General features: G+C 39.2%; 1 protein-coding gene across 8 annotated transcripts in view; it reads right to left on the reverse strand.

The window, feature by feature from the left end:
* ZFYVE26 (zinc finger FYVE-type containing 26) overlaps positions 1–21,545 on the reverse strand; it is a 51,167-nt gene that overhangs the window by 26,799 nt on the left and 2,823 nt on the right. For 5 of the 8 annotated variants that reach the window (XR_009964935.1, XR_009964934.1, XM_062619241.1 and 2 more), the window contains exons 4-21: positions 21,252–21,341; positions 18,823–19,375; positions 17,408–17,538; positions 16,396–16,560; positions 15,210–15,298; positions 14,776–14,936; positions 11,396–11,599; positions 10,162–10,815; positions 8,651–8,740; positions 7,846–7,914; positions 7,079–7,230; positions 5,054–5,252; positions 4,461–4,724; positions 4,159–4,278; positions 3,721–3,885; positions 3,067–3,294; positions 1,892–1,997; positions 343–1,082 (exon numbers count right to left, since the gene is read on the reverse strand). Coding sequence is in view for 6 of the 8 variants with exons in the window: in XM_062619241.1 (XP_062475225.1) it covers positions 343–1,082; positions 1,892–1,997; positions 3,067–3,294; positions 3,721–3,885; positions 4,159–4,278; positions 4,461–4,724; positions 5,054–5,252; positions 7,079–7,230; positions 7,846–7,914; positions 8,651–8,740; positions 10,162–10,815; positions 11,396–11,599; positions 14,776–14,936; positions 15,210–15,298; positions 16,396–16,560; positions 17,408–17,538; positions 18,823–19,375; positions 21,252–21,341 (4,180 nt within the window). In the remaining 2 variants the exon portion in view is untranslated. The remainder of the gene's footprint in view (positions 1–342; positions 1,083–1,891; positions 1,998–3,066; positions 3,295–3,720; positions 3,886–4,158; positions 4,279–4,460; positions 4,725–5,053; positions 5,253–7,078; positions 7,231–7,845; positions 7,915–8,650; positions 8,741–10,161; positions 10,816–11,395; positions 11,600–14,775; positions 14,937–15,209; positions 15,299–16,395; positions 16,561–17,407; positions 17,539–18,822; positions 19,376–21,251; positions 21,342–21,545) is intronic. The other 3 variants (XM_062619240.1, XM_062619243.1, XM_062619244.1) reach the window with 3 other exon arrangements.

Consider the following 21,545-nt stretch of genomic DNA (forward strand, 5'->3'; position numbering starts at 1 on the left):
GCCACCTGCTTTCACAGGATACATCATTCATGTATGACAATAACACTGCTGTAAGAGATGCTTCATTAACAGTATATGATCAGTGTCTACTCATGCAGTCAGAGCTCCACGTAAAAATATCACCACAGATGCATGCAAGTTCTCTTGTGCTAAATTGGTCAGGATTTGCAAAACTGAAACAACACCATCAGAGAAAGCAAATTTAGAATGAAGGGATCTGCTTCTGTCTTTGGATTTGCCCAAGGATCTCTACTTTAGTTTCACCTCTTGATCCAGGCTGTATTCTTCATTAAAAAAAAAAAGAAAAAGATGAAGAGAAAAAAGCCTGACAATCTTTTTTACCTTCAGCAGCTGCACAGCTCAGCACAGCATCCTTCACACTGACCAGCTCCTCCATGTCCTGACTGTACAGATCTAAGACCTTCAGAGCTCTGTCCCAGTTCTTTGCAGCAAGAGCTTGTTGAAAGACTCCCATTAATACCTTAACAGCTGTGGTGGAATGCAGTCCTAGGAGAACCAGAGATATGTATGTCTTGCCAGAGAAGACGGTAACCAAACTGCTACCTTCCTCTTGCAGATTCTGAAGTGGCTCAAACATAGTAAAAAGAAATTGTTCCAATATTGGAAACTCCTTCAACAATGTCTCACACTCCCTGGAAATTTGCTCCAAACCTAAAGGCACCTCCCTTTTGCCCCGAAATTCCATCCAAGATAAACTCGATTTGGGAATTTTCTGTATATTAGATGCACATAGACATGCCACTGTGGCCGTGAGCTTTGACTGAGACTTTAGGAAGTCCAGGGAGGAGGCAGTGAGTGTGTGCTGGCTCAAGTCATTCACAGGGGATGGGGCCAGAATGGAGATATCCTCAGAGGTCACTGCAGAATTGAGAATAGGTATTTCAACATCTGGCAGGCAGTGGCAGGCACACTGATGTGCTAAGCTGTTGATGTTTGTCACAAGAGACTTCGCCTGGCTGTTTTGCCTTGCACTGCACAATGACAGTGGTTCACAGCAACAGTGAACAATAACTTGCTGCACATTCAAGTTCAAATCTTCTTTAGCCAAGAGAGAGGAAACCCTGCAGGATTGAAACCAGAAACAGCTTACTCAGAACACATAAAAGGTACTTTACAATTACATATTTTCATAAATCTTCCAAATGCTTTGTAACAACAAGCCCCCTAATATTCTTCACTGGGGGAGAGTACATATCCTATGTTTACTCAGTGTGAAAAAAAATGTATACAGCACAACACTGGTAATTCAGAGCTTAGGCTGCCATTCTTTTAATGATAATGAACCCACTCCTCAAACATTCACTTTTACCTAAATGTACCATACTAAAGTTCACAGTTAGTGCTCATCTTTTTAAGAGCTTTGTCAAATCAGACACTTTCCATGCCAACCTAATTTAGTAATTTGTGATGGAAATACCTCAGATTATCTAGTTTACTTACTGACTAGGCAAGGCCATGCACTGCTGTATTCACAAGAAGCTTGTCTATTATATCTATTACATCTATATAATCTCTACAGGTCTATTATATCTTATTACACTGTAAAGTTGCAAGTCCACTGCTCTGAACTGTCACACATTCAGTTAAAAAAGATCCGCATAAAAGCACTCTCTCTTCACAACAGACAGCAACTGTTAAAAATACAGAGCCATACTGTTCATTATTAAAAAATCTTCAAGTTGATGGAGAAGCCACTGACTAAGCTCTTCCCTGTACTCCAACTCTTGCAATGTTAAATGATTAGCTGGTGGGACACAGCTGGCTATACAACCTATGCTAAGCAGTCAGAGAAAAATTTAATCCTGGCTGAGGTCTTAAGTCACCAACACCAAAATAAACTAGAGAAGTACATAACCTTTAAAGTACCAACCTGTCAGGATGAACCTGTTTCTCAAACACAAGCTGGGAGAGCAGCTGAGATGGGCTCTGCTGTAACAATATGAAAGGGTTTGCCACTTTCACTTCTGCAGACTTATCTTAAAAAAGAAAAATCAGAACATTTATTATAATACAAACATATTGACAGAATATACTAAACAAGTCTTATTTTATGAACACAAATTTTAAGAGCCCGAGTCTGAAACCTTTGACTAAATTCACAGAGGTCCACATTCACACCAGTGGTAAAATCCTGAGTAAACTGCAATGCATTTGCAACTATCACAGGCCTCTTAAACTTGGCACCACTAGGTCACATTTTACTAGGCCTATTACCAAATCAGGTATCGTGGAGACTCTTTGGCCTTTAAGTGAGATCTAGGTTCACAATTTTTTTTTTTTTTTTTGGCTATAGCAGTCAGTCAACGAGGACTGAATCACATCCATACAAATGTTACAGCTGTTACGGTAGTGACTTGAGCTGAACCATCATGTCTGAAAACAGATCTTTGCCCTTTTCTCTTGGGAAGGTATTCTCTGAAAGCAGTACTGTGGTATTTTACATTAGAGCAGCTCAATTAATGTCAAATTTAAAACCTAGACCAGTGGTTTTTCTCCTAGCACACTGAATTTTCTGTTCTTCTGATAGCTTTATGTGCCAATGGTGCCTTCCTTTCCATGGACCACCATCATCTGCTGATTATCTGAAAAAAAAATCTGCCTAGTTATCTCTGCATAACCTTCTACACACTCTTTTCTTATCCCTGTGGAGAAGCAGGGCACTGGTTGCCTCTAACTGAGCAGAAAAATGCTGATCCACTAGATGCAAGACTCAATCTTGCCTTACAGAGTAGTGATCAGAATATTTGGAGGTCAAGACTTTGTTTTGCCTAACCAAAATACAGAATCTGGGCAGCAGTTAACATTTCTGTTCTCAGTTTCCTACTGCCATTAACTATTTTTATCTTGGCTGTGATTGGCCTAGGTGTTAAGAAATAAAATTGAAAACAGCGCAATAATCAGTCAAAATGAAAAGATGACTATGCACAGGTGGTAGGCACGTTTGGCAAGGAACTATTTTTGTACAATTACTTTCCCAAATCAGATCAGACTACAGTGTCTGGGTATCTCTGTCTAGACTCAGACCATCCAGCAGAAATCTCTTACCTAGCTCTGCATTTAGGCTTTGTAATAAAACAGCAGCCAGTCTAGTGATGTAGTCAAAGAAGGTCTTCACAAAGTTTGTCTGCATGTTGCTCTCTGGCGTGATTTGGACAGTTTGGGCAAGAGTTCTCAGCAGGAGCTGTGACTGATTCCAAACCATGTGCTTCTCCAGCTCTGCAGGTTTGAGAGAGACCTGCTCCACCAAGGTGCCAAGCAGGCTGCCTTTAGAGTCTGGTTTAAGAGAACAGACATACATCTAAGATTCAAGTAAGTATTAAATGACAAAAAGTAAGATTGGGAAGAAAATAAAAGAAAAAGGCAACAGTAAAGATACACCAAATTATCTATAAGCTGTCAGGTTAAAATACACTGTAAGAACTCCTTGTTAGGACTGAAGAAAAATAGGACAAATAATAGCCTCAATTGTCCTCATTAATATTGTCTTTTCATCTCTGTCAAGTTCACAATTTTAGCTCTGAAAACAAGTGCTCAGAATATAAGAATTACAGATAAAATTTACACATTGCATTTATGATTTGAAAAAAATTACTTATGCATATGTCAAAGAGCACTACAACCAGATTTAGAGTTGCTTGGTCAGGCAGAAAAAAAGTTTAGATCCATTTGTCAGTCTTCATGATCACACAAGTAACTCACCCACAGAACGTTCGACATGTGTCAGTGCCTTTAGGATTTGATCCAGATTTTGTGATAAAATTATTTCATTAGTAATACTTTCTTCAGTCAAGGCAGGGTAACAAGCTTGCAGAAGGTTTACAATACTGCATCGAAAATGATTCCCTATTTTCTCATCCGAGACCTCTACAAAGAGAGAGAAGGAAACAGCAACTATAACAAAGACAGAAATACTTCTGCACAGAAAAAGCCCCACAGAACCAAAATTGTTTTATAATACAATTAGTTTGCAAAATTCAAGATGTTTCCTTTTATTCAGAATTGAGCTTGGGTCTTGCCCCCCCACTCCTTTTTTATTTTAAGCTAATAACCTGAAGGTTCAAATTTCCATTGCAACAGAGGACAAGAACTGAACTTAAACACATTTCAACAGAGTATCTTATCAGCAAAGCATACTACCTGGCTTGGATTGCCCTTGAGATGCACAGGAATAGTTGAGAATTTTACTTATTTGCTGAAGAACTGCTGAAAAACCCTTTACACCTTCAGAATACAGTGAACCAAAGTCAGGATGGTGGCCTGGAAAAGTTATTTTGCAAAAGGGGACAAAATAAAGGTTAGGAGTGGAAAAAGGAGAAACTAACATAAAAACTACAAAATGAGATTTAGTTGAGGCTCAGGTGTTAGCACAAACAACAGTCACAGACAGGCATTTTCTGCTCCCAGGCCCAGGTTAATAAACACAAAAATCAAAAGCCTACCCCGAGTTTCAAGGCTGTTGTACAGTCTTCTTTCTGCTGTTTCCAAAAGCTGTTTGCATGTCTTCCAAAGACGGCACTGAGTACAAGCCAGATCAAATGCTGCCATTGCTGAAGGACTGAGATCTTCCAGGACTTCCCGCAGAGGATCAGTATGCTCCAGCTGGATGTTGTTGATCCAGAAGTTTTCTTGGAGAGTAGGGGCAAGACTTCCAGAAGTTGCAAGCAATTTATCAGTAACGTCCGAGATGGAATAAAATACCATACCTACATGCACCAGTAAAACACAATATCACTGACTAAACTTGCTGTGTGTCTCAGATCCTGTCATAGATGATTATTCTCTTAATCCTTTTGGAAAATAATTCAATAGGTGGCCTGCACCATGGACTAATTACTGCAGAATGGATAAAACTACCTGGGCATCAAAAGCAAATTTCAGCATTCTTAGTCTTCACAATGCAAAGAACCACCATGTACTCTTCTGAAGAATTGCTGCACTCATTATGACAGTCTTCAAATTGCTATCTCCTATTTTCCACTTCTCCCTCTCCCTCACCTTTTATGATAAAAAACTCAAACCCCCCAGTCCTTACCAGCTGCTGCTGCATTCCCAATAGCTTGCAGTGTTGAACGGCCACTGCCAGATTTCCTGATGCCTCCAGTACCATCTGACGCTTGATTCTCAATGTTGTGCTCCACTCTTGCCATTTCTTGTACTGCCTCTTGGTAGCGTTCCATGAAAACCAATTCACCATAGCAAGGTGAAGTATCCAGATTAAACATCAATGCCACCTTTCAGAAACAGCAATATATGTAATTACAGAGTATGTCAACAGAACTTTTCAAAGGTCAAAGAACTTTGGGGGCTTTTAGAAGAGATGAAGGAATAAAATAAAGCACATACTTCAACGGAAAAAAAAACCCAGACACAGAAGGCTGAAATGTAGAGAGTTTTAAGTGCCTGACAAACAGGATCTTAGAGAAATTTTTCAACTATTTTTACAAAGCTCAGCTATTATGTATTGTGTGCAGTTCTGGTGTCCTCAACATAAAAAGGACATGGAACTGTTGGAACAAGTCCAGAGGAGGCCATGAAGATGATCAGGGGACTGGAGCACCTCCCATATGAGAGGCTGAGAAAGTTGGGGCTGTTCAGCCTGGAGAAGAGAAGGCTGCGTGGAGACCTCATAGCAGCCTTCCAGTATCTGAAGGGGGCCTATAGGGATGCTGAAGACGGACTCTTCATTAGGGACTGTAGTGACAGGACAAGGGGTAATGGGTTCAAACTTAAACAGGGGAAGTTTAGACTGGATATAAGGAGGAAGTTCTTTACTGTAAGGGTGGTGAAGCACTGGAATAGGTTGCCCAGGGAAGCTGTGAATGCTCCATCCCTGGCAGTGTTCAAGGCCAGGCTGGACAGAGCCTTGGGTGACATGGCTTAGTGTGAGGTGTCCCTGCCTATGGCAGCGGAGTTGCAACTAGATGATCTTAAGGACCTTTCCAACCCTAACTATTCTATGATTCTATTTGTTGCAAGGCTAGAGCTGAATTAATCTTCATAAACCTCGTCTTGCAGAATAACTTTTCATGATTTCAACAGACAACAACAACAAAAAACCCCAACCAAAACAAACAAACAAAAAAACCCTATCAAGTTGGGCCTCCAAAGTAAACATTTTAAACAAATTCTTATTCAGAAAGGAATTAAGCGAGAAATTTAACACAGAATAGATAAGCACATTTGTGCATGTTCCTATTATCAAACCAACAACAGAACACAAACCAAGCTTGAATTCATCATCAGCGATACTGAAATTCAAAGTAACAAAGCAAAACAAAATTCTTCTTTTGGCCCTGTAAGCAGAGATTAAGTGGCATGCTTAATGTCAAAACAGAACTAATGGTTTGAGCAGTAACCTGCTGCTAATGCAATGCTTAAATGATACTAATTGTTCTGATACCACTCTCAAACTCAGCTAGGTCACTGCTTTTTTCACATATTTTTTCAGAGCATCAGCCCAAAAGTCCCTTAAAGAAAGGTACGCATGGCTGTGAGGGAGCAAACAACTGTGAACCTGCGGACTGTCAGCTTCAAGTTTTTCTGCCTGTTTTCCGTACCATGAATTCAGCGTCAAAACACACCTCCTTCAAATAAATTTAATTACCACTTTGGCTGTGCTTTGGGTAAGGAATACCTTTCCATGTTCCTGACAACCTTACAACTGGCAGCATCATGGGTTTTATTCACTGACTAAAAGTAAGCAGTTCAGATGCTGCTTCCTCAGGAGACTTCACATGAGCTCTTTATGATCTTCAGTCAGCTGAAACACTAAGCATGGCTAACTCTCAAACATTTTCATACTTTCAGAACCCAGGCTTAGAGACAACATTTTTATATAACAAGGAAAAAAAAACACCCCAGCATTCTTGGGATCTTGGTTTGGAATATTTTTGTTCTTTCACTTTACTTCTGAAGTGACCCTTTCACTTGGAATGTAGATGTTTCAGCTCTATGCTACCTAATACAAAAGAAGCAGGAATTTCATCAGCTATCACAACCACAAACATCAATAGCAAATTACATTTTTAATTGCACAAAATACATGCAACTGCTTTACCTGATGGGCTTCTACGAAATTTCCTCTCAAAACACAAGACACTAACAGTGATTCTGGTGGGGAAAGCATCATAGGAATGAGGGGGTTTTGCTGCTGTGGTCTCACTCTGCTTTCCAAATCACTTGAGCCAGACACATTACTGGTGCTTCCCTCTGCAAGACAACAGAATTAATCAATATACCATTAAGAAAAAAAAAAAACATTTCACCAGATAACAGCCAAATATCAGATACTTCATATATTTAACAGAAAGATATAGGAGCAGAGTTGAAAGAAGTTTTAGGGTAGAGATCAACATAAATATCTTGCTATAAATTCTTGCAATATTTCACTACTTAGTCAGATCTTTCAATCTGGATCTCATCCAAATATAACACTGTTTAGCAGCTACATAATGTGCATGCAATGCTAGGGCACTGGCTCAATATGGATGAAGGGAGAAGTCTTAAATACTGCACTTGTTAAATCAATTTAACATGTCTAAGAATGTTTTAGGTTACATGACTAACAGTCTGTTAGGTTTTTTGACTGTTGCATCTCACTGCATAGCATACTGTTTCCTGTAAGCCAAAATATCTAGAAAAATCCAATTTTCTTATTCCAGAAAACATATATTAATCTAATTTAAAAAAAAAGCCCAAAACTGGGAGCTCTGAGAAGTGCTCTAATCCTGTTCTATATAAGCAGTAATTCACATCAACTAATCAAGCAAATACTTCATCATGCACACTGACAAGACAAACAAATACTACTTTGTGGCTTAATACCTGAAGTACTGGTGCTTAGCTCACTACTTGTACTTTCTAATGATGGACTGGAAGTTCTCTCTTTCCCATCTGAAATAGAAACAAATAAAAACCGGTATATTAAAGGCACTTTTTCTAGACAAGGTAATTAAAACTTACTGCAAATAACAGGTCAGGCAAAGAGAAGAGATGTTCAAGAGTGTCTCACAATGAGCCATCACTGATGTCTATGACAAATGCAAAACCTCCTGATTTGAAGAAAATGTTAGGCAACAAACTGTTAGGGTGGCCCATCAGTGACTTGTGAGATACTTTAAAGTTTCTTTTTCTGGAACATCCCACTCCAAAAACAGATGTACCTTTTAAAGGCTAAATTGAAAAAGAGTGAGGAACCCAACCTTCTCCTAAGGCTGTCAATTTAAGCCACAGATTCCTGTAGATTCACATCCTAAACATTACTGTGATAGGGATGAAAATATAGCAAACAGTCACTGGATACAATGGAGAAAGGGAAGAACCATCCTCTAGTTGCAAAGTTCTCCCCTGCCCCAAATCAGACTATGTATGAAAGAAATTGTTTTCTAACTTGAATTTAAAATTAATTATCTTTTAGTTGTGTAGGTGAACTTTAGGAAAACAACCTCAATCCAAGTTGAACTTGACTAAGACATTTCAAATCGGTTAGAAAACTAAAGGAAATAAATCTAGTTCTCTACCTTAGTTATTAAATCTAATTGTATTCAATTCATGAGCTCAGCAAATTTTGTATGAGCTTAGCAAAATTAGATTTCAGAGAGGTCTTCTCCAAGTCACTTTCTCAACCCACCTGTCTTGTACCTTTGAGATCTACTTCGTTTCTTAAAGCTGGAGCACCTAATTAAAGAGCAGTATCTCCTGGAAGCTGCAAGGTGATGTTCTGTGAAACATTTAAGCAAAACATTACCAAATAGCTGGACAGGCCATCAACAGTTATTTGTCTAAATTACAGAATCTATCAGCACATTTACATAGATAGAGCTATGCTGGGAAATTTCCAAAGGGAACACAGTTAATCTCAGCTAAGAGCTCTTTCACAATGAAGTTTAAAATAGCACCTTAAAGTAACTTTGATGCAATTCAGTTATCACTTCCACATCCAACATTGCTTGGAATGTATTATAGCTTCTACATATCCCTAATGAGTACTAAGGGTTTTTTCCAACCTAAATGATTCTATGATTCTAACTATACAGAAAAATAGGTATAGCCCAAGTATACAAGCAGCTAGAAACAGGATAAAAAGAATAAGAATTAAAATAGTAAAAGAGAGTTTGATTTGTCATTAAGGTTTTGATGAAATAACTGTTTTTTTTTCAATACATGGTGGAGTGAACCCTGACTCAGTCAACAGTTCTGGAAGCGGGCAAGTAATGGGGGTGTCAGCACTTGAAACAAAAAAATCCAAGAGATATGCAGTGTGAATAAAAGCCACCTTTCCCTGAAAGATGTTCACCAAATAATTGTCATTTGTGAGAAGTCAGGACTCAAACGTACAGAATCCCACTGAAAGCTGCTGCCTGTCCAATAGAAATAATGAGGGCTGCCTACTCAAATAGAAGTCCCAGCACATCCCCTCCTTTACAGGGGGAGACTTGAGAAATAGTTGAATACAATTTTGGAAATTTGGAACATTTAAGGTCCATACTGCACAGTTTTTCTTGGGACATAGACTTTGCATGGTCCAAGATACACAATAAGCACAAGCAGAAATCTGATAGCTGTAGGGCTGACAATAAGGAAGAAGGTGGGAAATAGGCTCCTGAGTGTATTGTTCTAGCTACTCCTGAGGAGTGGTCTGCACCCCAGAATAATCCAAGTTCTTCCTCTTCTTAACATGCTTCCAGACTAGGCTAAAATCAACCCTTCATGAATGAAATTAGTCTATCTGGCTTGCATTGTATCACACACACCATCATGTCCCTTCATATCAACGCACTGTCAATACAACTTGTAACAAAAGAACAGGAGAAAGACAAACTGAAGCAGTGCATCCACAAAGGGGAGGCAGAAAAGAAAACCCAAACTCTCTGATTATAATAGAGATTACTCCTACTGGGGAATGGTGCAAGAGCAAGGTAATTTCCAACTAGATCACTCTCCTAATACCTGCCAAAATGTGCTCAAGGAATTTCATCCAGACTACTGCCTGGGCAGCTGTAACAATGTCCTAGTTTCAGCTGGGACACAGTTAATTTTCTTCCTAGTGGCTAGTACAGAGTGAGCACCTGTGTGGTACTTAGTTAAATCAGGACACTAAACAGTCTGGATGTGTCAAAAAGTGCTAAATACAAAGCATACCTGCATTTCTGTTACTCATTACCACCTTGTATCGCCAGTGAGCTTCAGAAAGATATTTGGAGAACTGTAACACACGACTTCCAAAGGCATCTCTGGTTGCAGAAAGATTCAAGCACTCTACAAGCTCCAGCTCTTCATGAAGTACATTACTAGAGTCCCATGGGAGAGAACCCTGAATTTCTTCCAGATGGTTGAGAAGCAATGTGAGGAAGGCATCCATGGCCACATCATCCACTAAAAATCCAGTTACACCACTGGTGAAGTGTTTCAGATCCAGGTAACTCATCCTAGAGGTTTCACACCTTTGGCCATCTAACATCAAGTCACGAAGCTCTTGGGGGCGTGTGTGAACTGCCTGAGCAGTCAGCAGACGCCTCTCTGATTTCTTTTCAGCCTCCATTAGGCGCTGTGGACTTTCTGAGGTGGAAGAATGCTGACTAGCACTGCCTTCTGCACTCATAGTAGTACTCTTTTTCTCAATATCATCATCTTCTGCATAGTCTTCAGGTAAACGAGTATCAGTATGCAGATCACTATAGGAAACAAAGAGCAAGGAGAAGATGTTCTCCAAAACCTCCAGGCGCAGAGGAGCAGGAACACTCCTTAAGAACTGCTGACACTTCTCAAGGTACTGAGGAAATACTGAAGAGCAATCTGTAAAATTGAAAAAAAAAGTAAGGAACATTTACAACATTTTTCAGCAGCTCCTTCCTCCAGCCTCTGCCCTTTCAGAAAATCTTAGGAGAGAGAACTCTCCCAGTGGCTCAGAGCCAATCATTGCTCCACAAATCAAGTAAATACGTGGCATACATTTTACATTTTAAAATGTAGTGTGCTTCTTCCCTCTCAGGAATGCCAATTATCACCTCGTGCAATGATGTGCAAACCCAGATTACACCCATTTTAGTGGGTAAATCTGTTTTAGCCCTGGGAAATCATAGCCTGTTACAAAATCATCCCTGCTACTACCATCCTGTATCTAATATCACCTTCTTGCGCTGTATTTTTAATAGAGTTACCTAGAGTATTTCGGAAGAAGGCAAGGAGCTTACTCATACCTATTATTATTAAAGGTAACAGCACCTCAAAGAAATGCCATTATACTTGTTTGCAAAACACTCACAGCCCACTGAATAAAAACATCGTATGTACACAGGATGCAGTATTATCCCGATAATAATAATAATAATAATAATTCAGAGTCCAGCAAATGTTACAGCACAAGCTACTGAACCTGAGAAAGAAGGCCAATCACCTGCTGGTTCTCCAAAAGTTTCGTCCTCAGGGATATCACCAAGATGGCTGCGTACACAATCTTTGCACTTGGAATGCTTATGTGAATTCACACAGAGAGCGTAAACAGCATACTTCATGGCACAAAATGCTCGAAAGAGTGCCAGATTGCGTTGCTGACTCAGGGTGTTAGGGAATGTTGCTGCTGTGGAGGGAAAGGTGGTGAGGGGGTAGCAGGTAGACAAGAAAACAAGTTAGTTTTCTTCTGCAGTTCCCACACAGCAATATTGATATATCTAGTCTTTCTTGCCCTATGGCACCTCCATCCCAGATTTGCCCTCTCTCATCAGTACTTCACAATATTTGAAACAAAACAAAACACAACAGATAGATATGCGCAGAAAAGTCAGGTCTGGATCTCTTTCTGAAAGGGAAATTTTCTGTGAATTTGGGTTACAGGAGCTGGATATAGCACAGAATGATCAAATTCTGCTCATGATGATTCTCATTAGAGGTACATACTAAGCTACACTGATATATTCACAATACAGGGACAGATCCTGTCTCCCTCCAGCATCTTAAGAAGTTTTTGTTCTATCACACAGTAGATAAGTAGGAAAGATAGTGCAGACTGGCTCACTGACCACAGTGAGCACAGAATACCACCACCTCTATGGAGTTCTACAAATAGTCATGGTTGAGTCTACGCACAGTGGCTGGCCATTGATTAAACAAAAAGCACCATCCCACAGTTTCCTTCACACACTTATGAAAAAGTCAACTTAAAGAAGTATCATACTCCCTTCTTTCCCCTTTTGCCCTTTTTTTTTTTTTTGAGGAAAGAAGGTGTCACATGCCAGAGACATGATCCCCTTTCAGTACAACAGAACATTAGAGCTGCAAATTACATACAAGTCACATGATCATCACCTTCACCCAGGAAGGCAATATAGAGTCATATATTCTGTTATGCTGAGTTTAGCTGAATTATCCAACTACTGTACAAAGGTTAAAACCCCCCAACAAACAAGCAAACAAAGCTAAACCAAGAAAACCCCAATGTTAAACCAGGTTGCTTGAATCCACTATCCTATATTCTTGTACAAGCGTGAGACTGTCCCTCTGCCTACTGTCACACAAGGGAAGCATCAGCCAAGTTTTTTAAACCAAGCACTGGTGCTCTGTGCTGATAATGTCCCCACCCAAACTCTGGGACTGAACGGTATTACCTAGAAAGTCTTTCAGCATTGTACTCCACAAGGTGTGAGCTTGATTTCAAAGAAAAGCACCAGCCTGAACTGTTCTAAAAACTACAGAGCAGCCAAGACAATAGCCTCAAGAGCACAAACAATTTGAAACCCATTATTCCCTCTCACTGCAATTCTAAACAAAGTGGTGGAAACTATTGTGCAGACAGCACAGAACTGAGGAAACATTTAAGTATGAATCTTTTGCAGAATCCACATGGCCGCAGAAATGCCACAATTCACTAGCAGCTTTACACTAATACACAGCACTCAAAAAGTTCTCAATACCAGTGTCTTAAGAGGCCTTCAGGTATGTGAAGCCAGAGATCAAATAAATACAGTCCTCTTAAAAAGATAAATAGCTAACTGGATACACTGTAAGATACATATAGGTAATCTAATGCAAGTTTAATACGCTTTTGCCTCCCATGGGGAAAGACTTGGATGCAGTGAGTCTGTGCCAGTACCCACGTCTAAACCAACCCTTTTTCCTGTACCAAAAAGAAATATCCTTCAACTACAAGCACTCTTTTTCCTATGCCAGAAATATTAAAACCTTATTCTTGAATTCTATCCATCATGAAGAAATTTCTGCCCATCATTTCTTTTGTTAGTGTGGGTGATCAAAGCTAATGTTACACACTGACCTGAAGGACGCCTGAACACAACTGTCTACAATACCACTACTTCAGTTTCACTACTGCAGCTGTCAAATATGTCAGAGAGAAGAGGAAGAAGAAGTAGTAGGTGGGGTGAATGGAGAAAAAGGTTTGTTAACACTACCAAGTCAGACAAATCAAAATTTCATGACCCCTTCCCTTAAGATTCAAATTAGATTATTTTAAAGGAGATTCTATTAACCTGTGTTCATAAAATTATCTAAATTTTACAATAATCACTGGACTGAAAAGAAAGGGAGGACTTGTCTTCCATTAACTAGTTCCGTAAATTAGTGATCTGAAAATAGAAAAGAAACCACAGCTAGAGTTCTTTTGCTATAGTCATGCAGCTCCCAGAAGATTATGATGGGACTGTCTCTTCCTGTTTTTGAAAGAGTTTTGACAGAATGCAAGCAGAAAATAATTAAAATGTAAGAATTAAAAAAAAAAACAACATCAGCAAGAACAAAACAATTAATTTCAGAAAGCAGGACAGTGGTCTGTCCTGAGATCTATATAGAGTATCAATCATTATGTCTTTTAAGCCTATTCAAGACAACTGCCATGATAATTTTAACAACAAAACTTGTAAAATAGGACTGGAAGGCAACATCTTAACAATATGATTACTGGAGGGAGAAAAAACTACCTTCCACTGGAACATCTGTGCAAGATCCATCACTGAGAGCTTTCCACACAACGCAGGTTAAAATTACCTATGTACAAATTCCCATCCATACAAGGAATAAGGCACAAAAAATTGCAGCTTCTTAGGTTCTAACACATACAGGAAGACTGACTTTCTGTATCATTATTAAGAGGCTCTATCAGAAAACAGCACTAAAATAGCAGCTATACCTGACCATCAGCTGCAATCAAAAGAGTGTACAAAGGAATCACTTATAAGTGAACTAACGTGTTTAGTAAACTCAGGTATTCTAGGCACCAAATTGGAATACAGGAAGATAAGTGAGGCAACAAGGATGCAAATACAGCCTGTAGGTAAACCTTACTGATTTTAATATTAAAGTAGATTTGGTAAAACTTAATATTACTGTTAGTATTAATATTAGCTATAGTATAAGATACTGTAAATTTCATTTGGCTTTACCCTTTGATTTAAAAATAAGGGCACAGATAGCTAAGGGTATTATAAAGTATGTAAGTTACAATGAGTAGCACATATGAGCATGTGCAAAATCTTGTTACCACTGCAAAAAATCTCTTTCAAGAGATCTGTCCTTATGAGATTAAAGAGATCTCACAATTCCTTCTTGGAAGACAATTTACTCCACAAAAGGATTCCAAAATGACTTCTACATGCTGCCTAGTATTCTTCCACAAAACAGCTGATAAGCAATATCATCCTTATTTACAGAAACAGGACAAAAGAACATTCTTCCCAGCGTAAACAGTAAGCAGCACATACTTGATGGATCATGTGGTTTTGTGTTCTCATGACCCTACACATTTACCCTGCATCTGTTGGTCTCTAGCAGGAACTTTCTGAAGAAGCTCAATAACACTGTCTTCGTTCAGTGCCAGAAGATTAGTGAGATGATGAAGAGAGTATACTGCAGTGTGGCAATCTAGATTGTGCAAGTGTTGCAAAAGAATTTTCCTTGGGATAGTAATACTGCAAGAGAGAACAAACAAAAAAGGGGCATAAACAACTTAGGGTCTCTTGGATATGTTTAAAAACGTACCTCCCGCTCTAATTCTGATTCAACCAAACTACTGAGATTAAAAAGAAAAACGAACAGCATTGCCCACGAAGCAGTTTCAAGAGCTTGGCATATATAATCACAAGATGATCAGTCAAGGTTCACAGAAAAGAACACAGTTTCTATTTGCATACATGAATTAACTAATAGGCAGATTTGGCAAGACAATTTGTAAAAAGTCCTACCTGTTTTGCTGTATGCACCATTCAAAAACTTCCACCTGGGACCACAGCCCATCACAGAAGTCTTTCAGTACCAAGTCATTGCACAGATCCTACATGGAAAGACAAATAAAAGAAACCCCTTACAACAAATCCCCTTTACAGCAGAACCAACCTGTACAGCATACAGGATGTTCATAAGTCTTCTTTATCCAGATGATAACTTTCAAGTACAGAAAACTGACAGTTTTATTACAAAGCCAGCAAGGAAGGGCTATTCTGAAGCAGCATCAGAAACAGTCAGCCTGAATGTGACACACATACAGCCCACGGAAGGGTGGCTACACCCCTTTTCAAGGTTAGCTTTCAAAATGCAAATTAATGCTTGTTAGTAACACTGTAAGACACTAACCTCTAGAACTAAGCATGTACTAAACCAGATAATATGCTCAGTAGCAGACAGTTACTCTGCTTTACCATGTACGTTTCTACCACAGATACATGCCCGTTAAATCAGATCTAAGACTTTCACTTTGCAGAGGCTATTGAATAGATCTTCAGTCTATTACCAATAGATGGTAACTCCCTTAAGGCAATCCCAGCCTAGATGTGCCCCAATGACCCAGCAGCGCAAAGCTCTCTGTATTTCCACCTCTGTTCTCCGTGCCACCTGCCTGCAGGCAGACATCATTGGAGTTAGAATTCTCTCTCTTCTTCAATGATGAAAACTCCCCCCAAACAAGGCAGTCTTGCAGTCACAGCTCTTGTAATTTATCATTTAATTTTGAGAATGGGTATGAGAAATTCAGCTACCCTGCTGAACTCAGGCTAGTTGTGTCCAGAGTTAGTCACTCACTATCCAGGGATGATTCACTGGATGAAATGTCCCTCAGCTCTTTTCAAAACCAATCAACAACCACAGTTGTCTTTCTCATGTTAACAGCAAAGGGTGAAAAGCTTATGCAAGATAAACTTTCAGAATCTCTTGGGCAATCATAATCCCTTCAAAGCTGAGGAGTAAGAACAAAGGTAAGTGTTCAATAATGTTACCTCCACTCAATTGCAACGCTTTAGCTTTTTAAATTCCATTTGGACAAAGATTAATATTCTCACTGGAAACTCCCTCCTTTTAATTATTTTCATATTTGCAAGCAAATCGCATTATCTGGACTCAGACTTCAATACTGCTACTTGCTTTCTGCTGATTTACCCGAGTTTTGTGAAGAGTCCACAGCAATGCTTTTGCTGATTCCACACTTTGACAATGTGTCCATCCTAGCAATACCAAGAGGCGACTAAGGGGGTTGAATTCTCTCCTCAATAAGCTGTTCAGGTCTGAGTAGTCTTCTCTCTTCAGTAAAGTTAATGCAGTCACCTACAAAACAAAATGAAGTAGCATTATATTTCCAAAATGCAGAGGCCCATAATGCCTAGCAGGTTATGTAAGCCAGCAGCCATTTCAGCATTATTTCACTTCACTAAAATAGTGAAGTTCCACATCTGGAATGTCCCTAAACTTGTATTTTCCAAGCCACCTGTTTACACTTCAGTAAAACTGTCACAAGGGGAAAAAAAAAATCATTCCAAATGCTTACTACAGAGCCAGCTCATACTCCCTCAGTACATTATCTTTACATTGTTTATACTGATCATGTCTCTGTCTTGTGATAAACTTGAATGAGCATGTTACTTAGAAGTGGAAATATATTTAGCCTTAAAAACTTGAACTTTAACAGCGACCACCTACCTGTATTCTTTTTCTTCTACATATGAAAATACATTCAAATACTTAATTTCATACCCGAGTATTTTTCACCAGGTTTTCAAGCTCTTTAAAACGTAAATTTCACCACGCAAACTAGTCTCACTGGCCCAAGTCTACCAGAATAAGAAAAGCAATGAATTCAAGGTCATGGGGTAAATCAAGTGGCACATCCAACGAAATTATAAGCAGAACACAGCACTTATCAAAGCCTGAAGATCTAATCTTCAGTCTGCATGTAGATAAGCTTTTCTAAAAATCTTACTGAATGTTTTGAGTTCATCACACAGCTAAAAGCAGGGGAGTTATCACCGGTTAACCTTCTTGTTCCTGTAAGTTATGACCCCTAGTAAACACTATTTGAATACAAAATGTTTCTGCGCACCACCAAGATATGTTCAATACAGGGACTGACTTTAGCCACCACTGATTTTCCCACTTAACGATTTTATGGCCATACCAGAATTTGTTCCAGAAAGTGCTTGTTGCTGCTCAAGCAGTAGAAACAGGCTGTCTTCCAAGAAGAAGCCTCTTCGGGATCTGAGAACAAACTCATCACGGCTCGCTCTGTATCCAGCTGCTCAGATAAACCTAAAAACCATCACAACAACATTTCCTTCTAGTACAGAGGAAGGCCTTTGAAAGCAGCGTAACTGCCATTCAATTAAACCGAGAAACGCTCAACATTTCCTCCAATGTTTACCAGCTGTTACATGTTAACAGTTAAGACTCTCAGATATTATACTAAGCCATCAGAGAAATTTCATAGAAACTAAACAAGTCAGGTAGAAAACCAGGAAACTGTATGCACAGTCATTAACATAGCAAGAGCCTACTCAGCACACAGGTGGTTTGCATTAATTCAGGTCATACTGCCTTTCTTTCTCTAGTTGTATGCTTCTTATTTGTTGCATGAGTTGTCACTTGCGCTCTGAGACACTATGCTGCTATACAGGGCCTTAGCAAAGACTTGCTCAGCATAGGAATTTCTCAGATCTATGAAAAGTGAGAAGTGATCTACACTCAGTGAGTGTGAAAGTATCCATACCTCCAGTTTTCTTCCCTCATATGGAAGCATTAACTGTAGTTATTATCAGAAATGCCATTCTGCCACACCACACCAGCCTGACCTTCCCTTCAGCAATGCCTGAGTGAAGGGAAGAAAGAGGACACAAACCTCACTGGTTTACACCTCATTGTAGGAGGTAGGCAGTCTAGCTTTTCCCTCCTTGCGTTCTCACCTGCCACTTTCCTGACAAGAGCATGGGCACCACCTACCACTCAGCTTCAACTGAGATCCTCAAGTAAATATACCAAACATAGGGAGCTACACAGAAGCTGTGACGTTATAGCTGATATAAAACCAACAGTTGGGCTCTGGCAAATGAGCAGGTAATCAAACTGCACCTTCTTTCCAGCTAGGCTATTAGGCCACTCTGTATCTCCTTACACTTTTAGATTTCGTTTTCCATCATTAAGGGGTTTGAATATTTGGGGATTACTGAGGTAACTGAACTGTTATTGGCTTGCAATAGAACATCTTCCAACACAAATGACCTCAAGCTGGAGGTGAACTTACATACTTTATATACATCTAAAGAGTCAACTTTTTAGTTACAAGCAACATCTTCAGCAGGAGAAAGGGTGGTAAAGGAAGTCCTCACAAAAGAAAGCAGCACAGACTGCAGAAATATAGGGAGAAACCTGGGGTTCCTATGCCAGTTCCTTGCTTTAAATTATTTTATCATCACCTTTTACAAGACTCCATTGTTAAGGCACCTTAAGCAAGAACACTGCCTGATTTCTTTACAACTTGTTTGTTTAATGTCTCAAACGCTTTGTTAAGCAGAAATTAAAGCAAAAAGACAAACAAACCTTTTTGCATTGACTTTGACACCAAAAAATTTTCTCTTATTCTTTCTATGAGAACACTGCTATACAGGCTTAACACACCATGGTTCTGTTTCCTCAGCATGCAGCTTAGTAGCTTCTCCTCCCTCAGTGGGCTTCCCTTGGCCCAGCACACATCCAAGAGCTCCATGAATAGGTGGTGTACATCATATTCCTGTTGCTCCACCTCAAAAGTCACTATACTAAGAGCAGCATAAATTGTATCTACTAGTTCTCTTTGATCTAGTTCTGCTGACATCTCAGAACTGCACTGAAGCCTCTGCAGAGATTTCAAGGAGTCATGAAGAAATTCAACAAAGATGTTTTGTAGAGAGCAATATTGCTCGAGCGAGGAGCTCTGTGTGCTTCCTTCCTCCTGAAAGAACTCTAGCAGGGCTTTTGCCCTCTGGGGAGCCCGCAGCAAAAGCTTCCGGAGAGCTGAAACAACATCCAAACTGAATCTGTGAGAACAGCCATCTCTTCTTTTCCCATCCGTGATGTGCTTGTTCTGGGTGCACTCAAATGCTTCAAAGAGTTCCTGGTAGGGAAATAATAAAAGAGAAAGCCTTTCAGACTCCATTAAAAATATTAATTAAATTATTTAAAAAATAGGAGAAACTTGAAAGCAAGAAGGTAAATCAATTTGCAAACATCATATAACCGAGGAGATCCACCTTATCTAGTATCTTTCCTAGAAGAATGGATATGCCTGAATACAAAACAAAATATAAAGAATTCTATAATATACAACTACATTATATGGGCCATGTGCTCATAAGCAAGTCACCTTAGATCACAGGCAGCTTCTAAAGGCTAAAGCGCTACCATATTCTACCTCTTAGCAGTGTTATCAATGCGACTGTATCTTCACAATTTTCATGATTAGTGTCCGGTGCTTTCTTTTTTTTTTTTTAATCCTTCTTTTACAGATTCATACCATCTATCAATTGCCTCATCTTCAACAATGCTAATTTTTCAAACTTGGTTAAACCAGATTCAGAAGCAATCTCACAGATTAAGCAACAATCAGTCTTCTTGCTAACAGAAGCAAATCTACAATTCCAAAACTAGGAAGGGGAAAACAAACAACAACAAAAAAACCTATTAGCTCTCACAGCAAGGGGCGGGAACATGAGGGACAACCCAGTTGAACAGCAGTTAAAAGAGCAGTTGTGGCACTTCTAGAACTATGCAAGTGCTGTTCTTGGCTGGAACAGACAACTCCGGCAATATGGAGGGGAGATATGATTGGTGTATGCAAAAATTACAATATTAGCAGTAGAAGACAAGTCCACAAAATCCTTTTCTTTATTTGCTGGATCAAAACATAGCACTACCTACTAACATGCTTCTGATGGTAATTGTGACAAAGATAAGAAGTTGCTGAATCTCCTATTTCTGTGCAACACTGAGGACAATAGTGGAATCTTTCACAACCTTAGAGGTTAGATGATAACGTACGCAGACTTCAGCAGTCATGAACAGACTTCAAGCAGATTTATTTCAATCAATTGTCAAGTTTACCCTGCCTGCTTTCAGCCTGCAATTGTTAATTCTGTATCCTTAAGAGAAACATTGAACACCCTTCCCTTATTCATATCTAAAAGCTGCAAATAGTGTCTGGATATAGTAAGATCTCATTTTCAACTTAAAAAAAATTCTTTTAAGAGTTAGAACCTATTAAAGTAGAAGCAACATCTGAGAACATTCCACATACCATGTCACATCTAATCCTGTTGTAACCAATGCCAAATTAGCAGTTTTGCAGTTAGTAACTTTCTTGATTTTCTGCTCTATACTTGCTTTTGATATTAATCCATCTTTGTGTATTTCCATGTATTTCTCAAATAAATCAGTCTGCTGTATTAAAGAATTACAGAAAAACTGGTCCTTGACCTCAGAGTATACATCATACCAATTACCACACGATGTCAGCAGTAACACTACAGCACCCAAAAAACTTCCAAGAAAGGAGTGCACAGAAGGTGGAAATTAAGATCTCAGAAGGAAGAAGAAGAAAACAGACATACTTGTAAAATGTGCTTGCTGACTATGGTTTATTTTGGCTCACGGTGGGTTTTAACTTCATGATTACTAAAGGTGTCTACAGATAAAAGCCTGTGGCAAGTAGCTGCAGTAAGGATTGAAGTATGTTAGAAAGATCACACAGAAAAGCTTCTTCCTTGCCTGCCTACAGCCTTCTCTCTAGCCAGAGAAAGCACTCGCAGGCACATTGGATTAACTTCAGAAAGGGATCTGAATTACAGTCCTTTCAGCTGCCTAGAAGATTAATAACACATTACCACCCCAGGCACTGAAGTCAGCAGGAAGTATTAACTTTGATCCCCAAACCTGACAAAGTTGGACATTCTGCATAAATAACGACAAGAAGCAGGGCATACTAAATTGCTCACCTTTAGGACTTCCTCAGAGACATCTTTCTGTAGTTCTTCCAAGAACAATAAAAATTCAGTTTCTCTCTGAAGAACAACTGGAACAGTTTTCTGAAATAGTGCAAGAGAAAAGAAAGACATTAATCAATAAAACTTTTATTTATTTACATTACATATAAACCCAATCTATTATCATTAATATTTTGAACTATCTCTCAGCAGATACCTAATTCTCAATTAGAAGCTATTCTACAATTAGGTTATGCTCCTGCACCAATGGATTCCATTTATCTATATATTTGCAAACACAGATGA

Source organism: Pezoporus occidentalis, unplaced genomic scaffold (genome assembly GCF_034315485.1).
Source record: "Pezoporus occidentalis ecotype Australia unplaced genomic scaffold, CSIRO_AGI_Poc_V1 ctg21, whole genome shotgun sequence".
Classification (NCBI taxonomy): domain Eukaryota; kingdom Metazoa; phylum Chordata; class Aves; order Psittaciformes; family Psittacidae; genus Pezoporus; species Pezoporus occidentalis.